Below are 16082 nucleotides of genomic sequence, written 5' to 3'. Positions count from 1 at the left end.
AAAAGTAGCTAACTCATTACAGTTCACTGACTCCTATCAATGTTATATATAGTATTATTCTTATTGATGTCTTCATGTTTACACAGTATTTTTTTGTTGTTGTTGCTGGTTTGGGATTTTTTTCAGATTCAGATTAAGATTTGACTCTAGAACATGGAAACATGAGCACCAGAAAAAGACAAGACAAAAGAGGGAAATGAATGTACATACTGTATATGAGAGATAAATACAGTGCATGTATACCTTAGATACTTGTATAATAACAATACTAATATTACTAACAACATGTAAGTCAATTATTCTAATAACTCACACACGTGGAACAGAAAAACAGTATTTTTAAGTGTACAAAAAGGGTTAAAATGATTCATATTTGTTTACTCTGAAAGTGTTGCAGTTTTTAAAAAAAAAATTTTTAAACACATGTTTCAACACGAGAGCAATAAGAGGTAACATTTTTCCCCCCAGTAGACAACTTTTAAAGCCACACACACACTCACACACACACACACACACACTCTGACCATGTGATGTGAATGCCCTCTGTTGTGGTTACAGAGGAGGGAGGGAGGCAGCAGCTCAATGTAAACCTTCATACTGATGGAAGTCCGGATGGAGAGAAGCGGCCAACATCAGAAGTCTCTCTCTCAGTCCTGCTTTGCCAAAATGTGCAATTTCTTTCTCCGGCGCGGATTATAACTCCGGGAGACCTCGGCCTCTAATGGGGAGCAGCTGCATTAACTAGTGGACTGACTTCCATTAACTGTTTTTCTTTGCCGCCGGCAGGGTCACCGAGCAGCGCGCACACTGTGGGCTTATCCACCGTCACCCTGCAGGAAGAGGGACAGAAAACGGACTATTTAGTGTCCTAAAGTGGCACTTTTTTCCTCTTCTGACAGAGAGACCGGATCACGTGGACAGGTGACCTCGGAGCTGCGCGTTATCTTTCTCTTAAAAGCCTCCAGGAAGTCAAAGAGGAGAGGAAAGGGTGAGGGCTGCAAGAATTCAATTTCAGCTCAAAATTCAGCTGCACTTTGTTGAGTTCAACTACGAGCAGTACTATTACTATTATTATTACTATTACTACTACTATTATTACTACTACTACTACTACTATCATTACTATTACTCCGCAGTTTGTTAGATATTTATTCATTGCTGGTGTTTTCTGATGAAGTGATAGATGAAGGGACGGACAGACACCTGACAACTGCTGTGGCATGGCTGCACTAGTGTTAACTGGCCCAGAACATGATGCTGTTTGCAGCCGGTGGGTTCAACCACAAAACAGCAGCAGCTCCCAGAGTGAGGGTTAACTTGTCACAGACACCACCTCATCAAATGACTCTGCCCTGACTCAGTTAGGAGTCAGCGACTGCAGGCCACAGCATGGGCAACTCCTCCAGGAAGGAAGAGGGAGAAGAAGAGGAGGAGGGGGGGAAGGATGGCGAGGAGGAAGAGATCAAAGTGAAGAAGAAAGAAGAGGAGGTGGAGGACGAGCTTCCGCTTGGAGTTGAGGAGTTGTTTGAGAGTGGAGATCCTGTGCTGGACTTGAGCTACCGTAAATTTAAGCGGTTACCTTCACGTGTTTGTGAACTGATGCATCTGGAAAAGCTGTATCTGTGTGGAAACAGCCTGCGCACTCTGCCAGACAGCATCTCCCAGCTGCAGGGCCTGCGGATACTCGCCCTGGACTTCAACAAGATGGAAGACGTTCCCCCGGCCGTCTGCCAGCTCACTAACCTCACTCGCCTCTACCTGGGCAGCAACCGGCTGATGAGCCTCCCTCCTGAGCTGAGTAACTTGCAGAGTCTGCGCTGCCTGTGGATGGAGAGCAACTACTTCCAGAGATTTCCACGGGAACTCTACGACCTGCCCCACCTCAAGTCCCTCCAGATTGGGGACAACCGGCTGAAGACGCTGCCTCCTGACCTCTGGCGTATGGAGGCTTTGAGGGGATTATGGCTCTACGGTAACCGCTTTGAAACCTTCCCCAAAGTCCTGCTGCGCATGGAAGGTTTGGAAATACTCGACCTGGACCGCAACAAGATAACAGAGTTTCCCAGCCTGAAGCGTCTCCACGCCCTGCGCCTGTTCTCCTATGACCACAACCCAGTGGAGAGTCCTCCTAAAGTGAGCGACGAGGTGCTCGTGGTTGGGGAAGGTGCTGCGGAGTTCCTGGAGGCCCGCGAGGCGAGGAACGAGAGGCGCCGCAAGGCAGCAGAGAAGGAGGCCGAAGAGTTGGCTCTGGCAGGAGAGGAGCCGGTGATTCACGGGATCCTGAAGAACAGCAGCTCCAACTCCAAACAAGCAGCAAATGAATCTGTGGTGACTATAGACGACGTGGAGGTTAAAGAGGACGACCCCCTGGCAAAGGACGAGGAGGAGGGGGAGGAGGAGGGTGATGTGGAGCTGCCAGTCACCGAGTATGACGGAGCTGAGCTTGAATATGACGAGGAGGGGGTTGAATATGAGACGGAGGAGCTGATATGTGAGGGTGAGGGGTTTGAGTACGAGGGAGACGAGCTGGAGTACGAGCGGGCTCAGATGGACTATGAGTATGAGGAGCTGGAGGACACAGGAAGACAAGATGAAGGGGCCTGAAAAAACCCTGATAAATCCAGACTCCAGATGATCTGCAGGCAGGTGGAGGTGGATGACATTTAATCCACATGTTCATTTTTGTTAAAGAAGCTGACACAGGGACTGTGAGTGTGAGACTTTCTCAGATGTGCTGCTAATTCTTAATCTATTGTTAACTGTGAAAATGAATGAGCATTGAGGCATTATGAAACTGACAGCACCTGTGACATCTCAATCAGCTGCAAATGACCAAATCAGAGCAGGACTCAGGTGGTGTGTGTGTGTGTGTGTGTGTGTGTGGCTGTTTTACATTTAGGTTATTTTGTGAGTGTACAAGTGAGTGAACAAGTCTTACATTATTAAATATTAACTCTGCTGATGAAGTCAGTGTCAATCATTTATGGGAAAATGTCTCATTTCTTGAACCAGTGAAAGCACCAGCTACTGTTTACTTGACAGACTCGCTGTAGTATTTCCACACATCATGGCCAGTGTCTGTTTTATGTGCCTGCCAGTGCACCTCGGCTTGGTTCATTGCTATTTTTATAAACCGAGACCGTGTGCGCATGTAAATGTGTGTATTGGATTTAGATTTACAAAATATTTATGACATGCTAAACACAACCCTCCAACTCTTGTCAGTGTTGTGTAAGCAGTCCTGTGAGTGTCAGTGCCAAGAAAGAGAGGGAGATGAGCGGGATTATTAGAGGGGTGAATAGCTGGGGTGCCTCACCATAAAAGGTAAGTCCATAGGGAGGCTCCAAACATGAAATGAACTTGCACAAAAGTCAAGGAGGGCATTTTTATTAAATTAAAAAAAAACCTGCAGGTCAGCGACTCAGGCCTTTCCTTTACTCTAACTTGAAGCAGGCCCAGCCCTCGTTCTCCTTTCATCTCTGCACTCATTATTCATGTGGGGTTCATATGTAATCCAACCCTCTTTCCCTCCACATATCCTTTTTTCACATCTCATTGAATGAGTGAAATATTTATCCCAATGCTGAAATATTTATGCTTGTACTCATGTGGCAGAGCGTCTCGACTCCTGTGTCTGTGCAGAGCAGACACATCGTTGCTTTCCTTAATTTTCTAAATGTTAATTGCAAAGAATCCCCCTTTTTACATAGAAAACCACAATTTGTACACACGTGTGTCAGGGTATTTGTGCTATGTCTAGGGCTACAAATAATTATTGATGATTGATGATGAATACTGATAAATGATTAATCTGCTTTCGATTATTTCGTCTTTAATTAATGAACTTATCTGTGGACAATTGAAGTGCTCAAATGGCCTTTTTTGTTTGACCAGTGGTCTAAAACAAAAAGATAGCCACTTTTCAATCACAGAAAACAAAAAAGCTGAAAATGTTCACATCAGAGAAGCAATTTTTGCTTGATGAAAAAAAAAACCAAGTTAATTCATTTAAAAAATCTACCCGTCTTAATTTCTATACAGCTGCATTATTTTCTTTATCAATTAATGTCAACTATTTATTTTTTAATCATTTTGGCTATAAAGTCTCAGAAAACTGAAAAATCCCAGAGCCGAAAGTGACATCTTCAAATGTTTAGTCTGATCGAAACCCAATGACACTTAAATACTAAATACTTAATTACAAACTCAGTATTTGGCTATTTTGATCGAACTAGACTGAAGGTCTACAGCTGTGCTAGTGACTTTGAGAAGCTTCATATAGTCACAGCTGTGCTTTTAAGTAAATGCTAATGCTAGCATGGCAACATGACAGTGATACTGCTAACATGTTGATGTGTAACAGGCGTAATGTTCACCATCTTATTGCAGCGCATTATTGTGCTAATATTTGCTTCTTATCACTGAATGCAGAGTACAGCAGTGGTTGATGGTGATGTCATAAACCAAAGGTGGCTAGAAGAACGATAAAGTATCACCAAAGTTGTTTCAGTTCATCAGGTAGTTGTTTTAGATATTATCTTTTTACACCCAGGCCTATATCCATGCTTCAGTTTAGTGCTGTGGCTCCACTGGGAAACTGGCTGAACCCATTATCATTCTGTTACAGGGGGAAAAAAACACGCTCTGACTTGTTTGTATTTCTTTGAACTAATCACTGTCTCTTTGGGAGCCGCTGAGCCCAGGATGCAGTGACAGTGCCCTTGAAAAACAGTGTCAGGGGAAATTTATTTTGGTGGAACATTTTCATGTCGGTAGGTGAGTCCTGGCATTAACATGGATAAATCCTCACAAAAGAAAAAGCCACGCAAAACAGTTAAGAACTGCTGTCGACAATGTGATGCGGCATTTACAGATAACAAAGACAAATGGCTTGATCATCTGTGCCCTGAAGGTGAAGCCTGCCTCTACTTTAGCTGTGGAGGAGCTCACTGGACTCGTTGAAAACACAGATAATTTAATAGCCGTCTGTAGCTCTTGCAGAATGCTATTAAACTGATATCAGAGAAGCTCATCTGAAGTGGAACAGATTGGCACATTCGTCAATGTCAACTTATGTTACTGTAACTTGACATAAGCATAACCTTCTCATACATGCAAGAACGTCACTATCAGACAGCAAAGGTTCTTAACATATTCTTGGCATATCTTTACACCCATTCAACAAAAGAAATATGCAGGTCTGACTTCCTGCCCAGTCCGAATCTTTGTCAAAAGTTACTAGTTTCAGTGTGAAGGTTGCTCTCTCTGAGGTTGCTGTTGTTTCACAAAGCAACAGTGACCTAGAAAACGGTAACACAGATAACTGAAGGGGAGGAGAATTCTGACTGAAATTGGCCAATGGCAGGCTTATCCCCATTACTTCCCATGCGTCAGACTACTTAAAACTAAACGTCAACCTGCTGTTGGCACTAGAGGGAAAGTCAAGGGAACAACAAAGTCTATAGGCTACGTCCTTCAGTCGTTGTTGACTGAACAGTAGAGCCACATTGCCTTCCCTTGGGTCGCTAGCACAGCTAAAATTACCATACGGATATTATTTCACCTTAGGAAGATGTATATGGCGCTCATTAAATGTGATCTACTATCTATACTTTGCTAACACTCTGCGGTTTTATGGATCTCTTGTTTTGACACAGCAGTCTGGTGTATGTTTGACTTATCCTGTTAATGTAAAGCAGTTTCTGCAGTTTTTGAGAGTTAACCCTCAGTGGGTGTGTAATATGGAGCTACAGTGCACAACACATAATGCGATGCTTTTGGAGACTCAGTCCTCCTCCTAGATCCGTGCTCTGCTGCTCGTTCCACAGCTGTGGGTGGTAAAACAGTTTGACACACTGCAGACGACGATGGGAATCGGTGCTACACTCAGTCTGAGTGTAATTATTTTGCTCATTAGTTTACACTCCTCTCATTCTCTGTAGGTCAGTGACAGTGAGGCGGTCAAAGACAATGAATCATCTCCTTCACTCCCTCCTTGGCTTTCACAGAACACTCCACACAACTGTCTGACTGGCAGCTTTTCAACTCGCACAAAAAGGACTTCACAAAGAGTTGAAAATTAGTCATTTTTTCATAGCACTGCTGTGAGACAACACAGACGGGGAAGTGATTAAGGTTGTCAGGATTTGATTTTAAGGACATGTAATACTGCACTAGTTCTTACTTATTTCTGTAGAAATTTCTATTTTATAGTAAAAACCCAGAGCAATGTGTTAGCAAGAAACTCCTGATTTTATTTTTGTGATGAGTAGTCATGCAGGCACCATCACAAGTGTGTGAAGCTCTAGCCCCTAAAGATGAACCTGTGAAATAAAGAATGGGTCATGTGAGTCAAAGGAAACAAATGCATGATGGGACTTTGTGTGCGGAGCTTGTCAGTGTACCTGTCCATGTCTCTGCGATTGTAACTGTTATCCATTTTTGCACTGATGATTCCTACACAAACGTGGCCAGACTTCAACTTTTCATAATCTGCCCGATGGCAGAACCTGGAAAATAACATTTTTTAACTGGACATTTGCCAACTAAATAGATGCTTTGGTGATATTGTTTAATGTTTAATCTCAGCTAGTTAATCTTAATATTATCTGAAAGGATTAAACACACTCACATGCGCTGATAGTGTGTAGTGAAGTGTGAGCAATCAAAAGGTGTGTTGGGGAAAGTCTGGTTGTTTGGAGCATTGACAAGAGATCCTGTGGGCTCCTGAAAACACAACAAAAGATTACAAACAATACTCAACATTATAACAGGTAATATCTATTGAAGATAAACATATAGAACCTTTTTTCCAATGATCTTCTCAGTTGGTGCATTACTTTTAGTCTGAGGTGACAGCAGAAGGGAGGTCTAGAGGAGCAGAGTTAGTTAGTGATATCATTAAAATCTCCTACAGCTGACTGGGGGGGAGGTCAGTACTCACCGGACAGGCCAAGGGGGCGATGGCACCTCGAGTGAATCCTGATTCTCGAGAGGACTGCCTGCACAGGCCCGGTTTTGCCTCAGTGCCCTCAAACAAAAACATAGAAAGATGTTAAACCTTATAGATTGTAGAAAGTAAAACTACAAGTGCGTCCTTGTGAAGGGGAGTTCAGACTGAGTGCGTTCTGTGGGTCAACCTGCAGAAATGACTGCGGCACAAAGTCAGTTTTCATCACTGAGCTGTGAGTCTGGCGAGGTTCAACCTGAACAACAAAAAAAATATGAAAGCAGACTGGGAAGAGAGATCACATTCATAGTATTGTTTATCTGATTTATTTCACCATAATGACTACAATATTTACCGGGCAGCCTTTTTTGTCCAGAAATGTGTTAAATTGACGGTCGCTTCCCTCAGTGAAACCACTTTCTCCTTTTGGACCCACTGTCACACAGTGCTGGGAAACTGAAATAATACAAATACCATTTACAAACCTCAAATTGGTGATCCTACACTGTAGTTTTGTATTATCTATTCCTGTTTGTCTTTAAAGTCTCAGCAAGTGCAGACTTTACTTTACCTGGTGGTGTGAGACGATGTGGCACAAACAAGCTTTGGTATTCTGTCTGAAGAGACAAATTCATGAAGACAGATAATGAGAAACCTCAAGTATTTGTTAATATGTGACGATTCGCAACATCGCCCGAGTGTTTCCATGTTTATGTTTTGTGAAGTCTGACCTTGTCCTCCACAGACAATGTTTTTGGATGAATCCTCAGCTGATAGAAGCCGCTCTCTCTTCGTTTGTTAGTGACATTTGGCAAAGACCCCCAGAAATCAGGTCGGATGTGAGGCTGGTAGTGTTTTTTAGTCTGAGACGTGAAGCTGTCAGATAACAGGAGTCTGTAGACAGAAACAACAAACGTGCGTTTGAGGTAGCAATCATTTTATTTATCACAGCCAACTGAATCAGCTCAGGGAGCTGGTTTATAAAACTCACAGAATAACCTGTGCTCTCAAAATGTTTGAATTATCAATTCTTATGACTGAAAGCAAAGATTTATTTCATCCAAATTCCAAAAATATACTTGCTTTCTTATCTCTGATGGTATCTAGCAGAGAGCTTTAGTTTGATTTTCCTTGTTTATGAGAAGATTCCCAATCAGCAAAAATTATTAAAATCACCTGCAGGGATTTTCCATTATCATCATTATTATTATTATTTACACCTGTGCTTTTCCTACTGTGACATGTCAAATTATCTCACTGAATTACCTACATCTGTTTAATCATCCAGAAAACACCCGTGTGGTAGTGAAAGATGTTTAAAAACTGGGAAAGTAAAACCAAAACTACACACGTACACATATAAATACACACTCATTCTCATCTTTTGTAGTTGTGAGAACACTGATTGCTGTAATACTTTCCCTATTCCTATAGCTTAACCTTAACCATCACAACTAGATGCCTAATTCTAACCTAATTCTAACTGTGACCTTAAAACCAAGTCTTAACCCACACCCGGCCTTTTGAAGTTATGAGGACCAAGCAAATTGTCCTCACAATGAGGGTTTAAAACCCAATTTCTTGTCATAATGATACGAAGACATGCACACACACTCACGCAATGTACCTACACAAGTGTTTTCCCTAATGTTGTCTCCTCTCTAGACACTTACCCAAGCTGAGGGTTGTCGATGCGGTCCAAACTGGGCCTGTAGTATACAGCAGGTCTCTGGTTTGAGGTGAAGCCTGTTCCACTGGGATGTCCGGGGCAGGAAGTGAAGTTCAGCCTGCCCACGTCTAAGAGAGTCGTGGAAATATCTGAATTCTAATTAGTGTGATAAAAGTAATGTTGAGACGTTTTGACCTTTCATGAGTCTCTCTCACCATAACACCCCCTGTAAGAAGTATTGTAGAGTTTGACTGTGTCGCCGGCCAGTCGTCCCCTGCCGCCTGTTGCTCCAACAGTCGGCATGACTATCCTCCCCTGCTCAGCCATCTGTGACTGCTGTAATGGAAACCTTCACTGACAACTGTGATGGATTGCAAAAATCCTCTGGGCATGTGCGCAGCGCTGTAGCCACAAATAAAAGCAGCAAACAAGGAGTTTGTTTTTAGGTTTGACAGAATCCAACAGAACTCGAAGCTCTCTGAAAAAGTGACCAGAGTCTGCAGCAAATAATGCAATAAGGGCTCCCTTTATCCAGTGATGTTTGAGAGAGGAGAAAAGAGTAACAGCAGCATGGCAGCACTTACAGACGCACAGCAGATTTACAGTAAATTACACCAGAAAATAAGAAGAGGAAAGCATCACTTACTTCCTCCTCTACCTGCAACTCCAGGTTGTTGGTTCACCTCTCTGTCTTGTGGCAGTTTTGTGGGTAAACAGGTATCTGTTGCTAGGAGATTCTGCAGAAGAGCAGCAACATTACAGCTGAAGAGTCACTCCACAGGCAAAGGTTGGCTGATTACCAAACATCAGATAATCTGATCTTTACAAAATAGGAGCAGGAAGCAGCATGTTAAGTCTAAACAGCCAGCCTTTTGCATGGCTTTATGTTTAAACTAGTTTTCACACTCTCAAAGGCAGCAGGTGGTGCTCAGATGTCAAAGCTGTCTCAGGTCGGTAGGGGTTGTTTCCTGTTGTATCATAGGTGGTATTGAGACAATGAATATGCTAAAGATCAGCCTTATATTAACGTTTAATCCATTTGTGTGTTTACTTTAGTCCAGGCAAATTCATTATGTAGCACATTTCAACAACAGTGTTTTACATAAAACATTAAAATCACTGTGGCAAAGTGCAAAAGAATAACATTATAAAAGGACATTTAATGCAATAAGGAGAAAAGAAAATGCAAACAAGTTCAAATGAATAATATGGGTGCAAAAACATACACACATATATGTATAATGAATATTTGCACAATCCACTTTATAGTCTTTAAGTATTCTAAATAATACACACAGCCTTCTTCATTTTATTTATTTAATTTAGATAGTTCCTTATCTTTCCTTGTCCTTATCTTTTGTTTGTTTTATGGATAGAGGGTGTCTTGTGCTCTACAGATTATAAAGCCTTTTGATGTGAATTTGAGGGATAAATAAATGAAATGTCCTTGACTTGTGGAGTCTTGTAAGGTGTGGATTTCCTCACATGGAGATATTTAAAGCCTTACATAAAATTATAGCCGAGCAGCCCCCTCATGGTTCGTGTACCAAACATCCTCACCAGACTGGACAGTTTCTCCATGTGTCCATTGGATGGCAGTGTGATGCCACAGTGGCTCTGACTTCAGTCTAGCCCAGAAAAGATGTAAGGTTATGTAAAAATGATGGATGGCTTGAAAATTGCATGACATCTTGATAAAAATGTCCATCCCAGACGGGGAGTTATCATTCAGGAAAAACATGTCCTACACCATCTATACATCTGCACACATACACCTACATGAGCACCTCAATTTGATCTGGAGGACGTTCAGCTCCTGGTGTATTTGGGACCTGAGCTCGACATCAGCGTCATTTCTCCAAACACAGACATGGATTCAGGCTCAGACTAATTAACCCTCATCAGAAGGATTTTTCTATTACAATAAAGTGGTAAAAGTGTGTGAAATCTATCCAGTGGATCTTACACAACCTCTGCTTTATATCCCACGTGCTCTTCAAACACTGATTTTCTTCACTGTTTCACTGATAGGTGGGGCTCTGAATTACAGTATGAAATCTAACTGGGGTTTTTCCATGACAACCTGCTCACCCTGGATCACTTAATCTGACAATGCTTAACAGTCATCATTTTCACACATTTCTTTTAATTCTCACATCCTATTCTTCCTCTTTTCATCTCATTTCCTTGGCCTCACACTGCATCTTCACCTCTGTCACATCATTTCTTGCTCCCTTTCTTCCCTCCATCTGTCCAACGCTGGCAGTCGGCGGAGCCTATCTTTACCAAGCTGTTGCCTGTATTGCTGTTCCACAGCCTTTCTTGCTTGACATGCTGTCGTGCCAAGCCTGGAACTGTTCATTATCTTCTCCAAAAAATAACTCCAGGGAAACGCCTGCATCATTGAAACTGACAGTCTCATTTCCTGCTTCTTTTCTTTTAAACACAATGTGCACATTATTGGCATTTCTAATTATAAATTCACAGGGATCCATACAGCAGGAAAAGACCACACGCCTATTTTCATTCCAGTCAAAGATTACACCAGATGATTTCACTTATTAGAACAACTTCAACCAGAGAGTCAGAGAGAAGGAACTGATTAGTGGAAACACCTGCTGTACCCTGGTCGAAATGAAAACCTGTAGACTCTCAGCCCTCCACATGATTGGTTGCCTCTGCAATACAGCAACGTAATTAATTCACACATAAAATGACTGTGCTGTAGCCAGGCTCAGTTATAAATCATATTCTTGATCAAACTGACAAGAATGCTGGATAAAAAAAGGAGAAAATGCTGAACATTGTGCAACAGATTTTTGTTGAGACAACACTTAGAATAAAGAGGGAGCTTAAAAGACAAAAAAAAAGGTGGGTGCAGTGGTTCTAAAAATAGATTGAGGTGATGCAAGCAAGGGTCTCCCGTCGAGTCGATGCGCTTGGCTTGCCTGCAGCCGTCTGTTGTAGTTCAGGGAGGGACGAACCCTCGGCCTCTGTCTGCAGGAGCTCGCCTGGCTCAGCGCTCGTCTGTGTCTCCTGCCCAACTCTGCTCCTGATACTCTGCTGCTGTGGGTTTCTCTGTCGGTTCAATAATATGATTCTATGCCTGCCATAGAATAGCATGGAATTAATATTTAGAGAGACATAAAGAGACAGCTCAGGCGCTAAGACCCTTCTTTGTGTGTCATGTCTCAGAGGTGCATGCTCTCTCTGCTTCACCGCCTCACTGTTCTGGGCTTTATCTCCTGCCTGCTTCCTTTTTGACTTCTGTACTTAATAGGCAAATCTGGCACGGATGGTTTGGAGTAAATTGCATTGTCATCTTTTTCCATTTCAAGTTTCAGCCAGCTTTGGTGCGTGTAATGCTAAGGAGGCAGACTGTGATGAGCAGAGGGGGATTCAGGCATAAAATAAGATATTTAAAGTCAAATCGGGCACATTTCCTGACAGGCTCTTCTCCAACTTGATGAGAAACAGATTAAATTAAAGAAAAACAATCTATGTCACGATCACCTTGATGTTGCCAGACATGCCTTCAGACGTTTATGCAATGCCTGTGTATGTCTGATGGATTGAACCTGAGACACGCACAGCTGTTGTTTGAACTGTAAGAACAACACAGGAACTAATTAATGAGAAAATCTGTCATCATCCTTGAAAATGGGATGAAAGATTCCTTCTGAGTTTAGCATGTAGCTGTGCAATTCATTTACCTTCATGCTGACTAATGTATTGCTCAGAGCAGAGCTACACCATACATTTTTAATTGCTCTCAAAGGCAGAAACAACCTTTGCAAATTGCTGCTTCTATCAGCAAATGGTGGAACATGTTGAATTGGGATGGTGTTATTATAGTTTCTAATTATTCATATTGCTGTTTAATTACACTGTATGTGTATGTGTGTAAAAGATACAGCATATGGCCACAAGTATGCAGACGCCCCTATTCACATTTTGGCATGGGGCCCCATTTTTTAGGGGCCTTACTTTGAATGAACAGAAATGTTAATGTTACAGCATTTACCAGTATGTTAGACATACACAAAAAGTGGTTTCTAACTATGTAACAGTTTTAGGGAGGCCCTGTCGTGTTTCAACATGACATGACAAGGGAAATGGTTTGTCCTGTTTGGTGTGGAAGGTTTTGACACACACAGATTACTGATCTCAACCCGAACCCAAATCTTTGGGATGAACTGGAGATTTCAGGTTAAAAACATAAATGTGCAAAGCCTTTTCAGAGGAGAATTTATTCATTATCAATGAATCTGCTGATTATTTTCTCAGTTAATTTATTATTTGGTCTATAAAATGTCAGAAACTTGTAGAAACAAGTCTTTTTTATTTGACCAAATATTTAATACCAAAAGATATTTGGTTTATTATCACAGATTTACATTTAAGAAGCTGGAGCCGATATATTTTTCGCATTTTTGCTTTGACAAGTTGAATTTTAGTTTAGCAGATGTGAGGTTTCCCAACACTGGCTAATTAGCACTGCACAGCTGAGGCTGACGGGAATGTCATTAGAAATGCAAGTTAGGTCATACACCAAAATACTGGACAAACTTAAAATAGTTTAACCTGATTATGGGGATAGATGCAAAGTTAAGGAAATAACAAAGTCATTTGAATTCATCCTCTGGGATGAACATCTGCAGAAAATATCACGGCAATCCATCCAGCAGTCATCTAAATATTTCACTCACAAACCAAAATGTCAGCCTGATGGTGTTGCTAGAGGAAAAGTCAGCGGATCACCACAGTCAGTAGGAGTCATCCTCTGGGAACCATTAATGTCATAAAAGTTTCTGGAAACCAAGTGGTGCTGTCGCTACAGCCGCACAACTAACATCATTATCAAGATTGCTGATTAATGGTCAACTGATCAATGAATGAGCTAAATATTTTAGCTAAAGCACGATGTTAACGCTGATGGCTTTGGAATGCAATGAAGACATATTTTGAGTGTCCATATACTTTTGGCCATGTAGTGTATCTTGTGTCAAAGGCTATCACTCTTTACATGATTTTGAACAATAAATAAAACACAGACAGAAAGAAAGAAAGACCACTGAGTCTGTGGACACAGGTGTAGTAAAAATGATTCTTTAATATGGAACAAAATCAGAGCTCAGCTCCATGGCTCCGTCCACCCAACACACTCTGTAACACTGATGGGTGGAGGAGAATGAAAAATCAACCATTAAGATCACAGTCCGCTCGGCCAAAAAACAGGAGAGGCTAAAAAAACATGGAACGCAAAACCAAAGTGCTACTGGGTTTGACCTCGAGACGCCCTCGCTCCCTTCCCTCCTGACCCAGGATGTGACCACAGCTCCAAGCCTCTCTGCCGCCTCCGGGGGGCTCTCCCGCCTCCTCACCTACCTCACCCTTCTCACCCCGCTGGAGACCAGTGGCTCCTCAAGCCAGTCGCTGACCCACTGACCTCTCAGAGCCAGGTGAGGTCAGCGTGACGGCGGGTTTGGAGGCGCTGAGAGGCTTGTGAAGGTCTTTCCGCTGAGTCTTTTGTCAGTTGGTGGTTCTCAGAAGGACGTAAACACGGACAAGACATCTTGGTTATTATCATGGCTCCAGTGGAAATGTCTGTGTTTCAGTCCTTCTGCTGGTTTGCTCCCGGCCTACGTGAGATCTAATCATCCTTAAAATGTTGCTCGCTGGAGCTTCAGATGGAATGTTTAAAGTTTTTGAGGAAATGAGACGAGACGGGAGGGAGAGGACGTCTGCTGAGGCCGCCCAGTAAGAACCCATCACTATCCTATTACAGGGACATCAACAGAAGTACTACACAGATATGTACAGAGCAACCAAGCAACACATCAGAATACTGAGTAATAAATCTGGTGTGGGAAAGGGAAGGTAATAGTAGTTCACTACAAAATGCACACGTCCCACTACTTTTTTTGTGTAGTTGGTCCAATCTTTAAGGCTATTCTCTTGCTCTTGCTACAAACGGGGCAGCAGTGAAGCCACCACAACATAGATTTCAGTCACAGGTCTGTGCTTGACATCCGAATATGGCTGCTTTGTGTTTCTGCATGCTGAACTGGCAGATGCCCTTCTCCTCAGAGACTGTGCGGAGAGTGTGGTAAAAGTACAACATAAAACGAGAAATAAAACATGAAGGTGTGACTGGGGATGAGGTGGGTAGATCCTCTCTTATTTTGTGCTAAATCATTCTCTGGTCCACAGAGCTCTGTAGGGAAAACAAGGTGCTCTACAGTAATGTGGAGGGTGACGGATGAGAGCTGCTAATGGCCGAAGAATCACAGATAGATGAGGAAGCATGGGTTACTGGGAAATTAGACTCTGGTGCTGTATGCATTACCAGCTGAAAGGGAGAGTAAATGAACAATCGAGCAGAGGAAGTGGAAATCTATACTTGGTGGAGGATTAAAATGAAGCGTTGTAATGAAGAAGCGGAGTGGACACGAGGAGACAGAGAGAGAGAGAGAGACAGAGAGAGAGAGACAGACAGACAGACAGAGAGAGGGAGGGGGCGGGGGGGGGGGGGCATCTGCCAACTTCAGCCAACACAGTCATCCTGCACTTATACACACTGCGTCACGTGACAAACTACATCAGAAAGAGAGAGGAAGGGGGAGGGAGGAGGGAGGCACTGCACAGAGAGCACTAGCACTACCATGGACGGACACACACCTAACACACACACACACACACACACACACACTACTACACAGGGTCCCAGTCTGCGTTCCACTGCACTCTCCTGGCTGCCAGAACCTCACTGTGTCTTGTCAAGAAAAAAAACAACAAACGAACCGATTAACAAACAAACGGACGAAAAGAAGAACAACACACACTTTGGATCCCACTGGCAATAATAAAAAAATAAACCAGAAACGAAACCTAGATTATAAAAAGAGCCAGTGGCACCGGGTTTTACAGAAAGCATTTTCTCAATGACTGGCTTTTGAACAGCTCTACGCTTTTTCTTTTAGTCTACCAAGTATATACTATTAACCTTACCAGGCAGCTAAAATCTATACAGTACTGTCATTTTTCATATATTTATAGATATTTATACACTATACAAAGTTGGCAAAAATACATAAATAAATACATTAAATTAGATTGTACACATCACAATTGTGTGTTTTAAGTTAGAGCACTCTTTGTTGAAGAGGTGGGCCATGGCAAGTTGAGAAAGGAGGTGAAGAAACAGGAGTGTTACCCTCGACATCCCATCACCATAAGACTCGATGAGAAATATTTCAGCGTATGGCATTGGATCAATTAAGTGTATTGCTTATTACCTACCTGATCAAAAATGTCCATATTATGGCAGGAGTCAGAGGCTGGTCTAACTGAATCACAAAGTCTATTTACAGCCAGCGAGGAAAGAAAAACACGCATACACTGAATTATCTGGATTTAGGGAAAAAAGTCTAAACTTATTTTCAGTGCATCGATAAACGACAG

General features: G+C 42.4%; 2 protein-coding genes across 2 annotated transcripts; one reads left to right on the top strand and one right to left on the bottom strand.

Moving 5' to 3' along the window:
- Positions 1 to 1389: 1389 nt before the first annotated feature.
- Positions 1390 to 2699, top strand: LOC139202001 (leucine-rich repeat-containing protein 10B). Its single transcript, XM_070831462.1, has one exon. It carries the CDS (start codon positions 1390 to 1392, stop codon positions 2602 to 2604), a length of 1215 nt encoding a protein of 404 aa, XP_070687563.1. The 3' UTR covers positions 2605 to 2699.
- A 3569-nt stretch (positions 2700 to 6268) lies between these two features.
- Positions 6269 to 8921, bottom strand: saxo4 (stabilizer of axonemal microtubules 4). The gene is made up of 11 exons (XM_070831542.1): positions 8842 to 8921; positions 8623 to 8736; positions 7681 to 7843; positions 7521 to 7566; positions 7305 to 7405; positions 7140 to 7205; positions 6944 to 7030; positions 6805 to 6870; positions 6632 to 6726; positions 6405 to 6509; positions 6269 to 6323 (listed from the first exon to the last, which is right to left on the bottom strand). Exons 1-11 carry the CDS (start codon positions 8919 to 8921, stop codon positions 6305 to 6307), a joined length of 942 nt encoding a protein of 313 aa, XP_070687643.1. The 3' UTR covers positions 6269 to 6304.
- Positions 8922 to 16082: the final 7161 nt, after the last annotated feature.

This window comes from Pempheris klunzingeri, chromosome 5 (assembly GCF_042242105.1).
Source record: "Pempheris klunzingeri isolate RE-2024b chromosome 5, fPemKlu1.hap1, whole genome shotgun sequence".
Classification (NCBI taxonomy): domain Eukaryota; kingdom Metazoa; phylum Chordata; class Actinopteri; order Acropomatiformes; family Pempheridae; genus Pempheris; species Pempheris klunzingeri.
The sequence above is the reverse complement of the archived record's forward strand: the minus strand, read 5'-3'. Positions and strand labels throughout refer to the sequence as shown.

Excerpts from the sequence above, each read along its gene's own strand:
- saxo4 (XM_070831542.1), bottom strand. The coding sequence starts at position 8,921 with ATGCCGACTGTTGGAGCAACAGGCGGCAGGGGACGACTGGCCGGCGAC. Across the intron at positions 8,737-8,841 it reads TACAATACTTCTTACAGGGG|GCTGAACTTCACTTCCTGCC; the intron begins GTGTTATGGTGA and ends AGACGTGGGCAG. Across the intron at positions 7,031-7,139 it reads TGCCGCAGTCATTTCTGCAG|GGCACTGAGGCAAAACCGGG; the intron begins GTTGACCCACAG and ends TTTTTGTTTGAG.
- LOC139202001 (XM_070831462.1), top strand. The coding sequence starts at position 1,390 with ATGGGCAACTCCTCCAGGAAGGAAGAGGGAGAAGAAGAGGAGGAGGGG.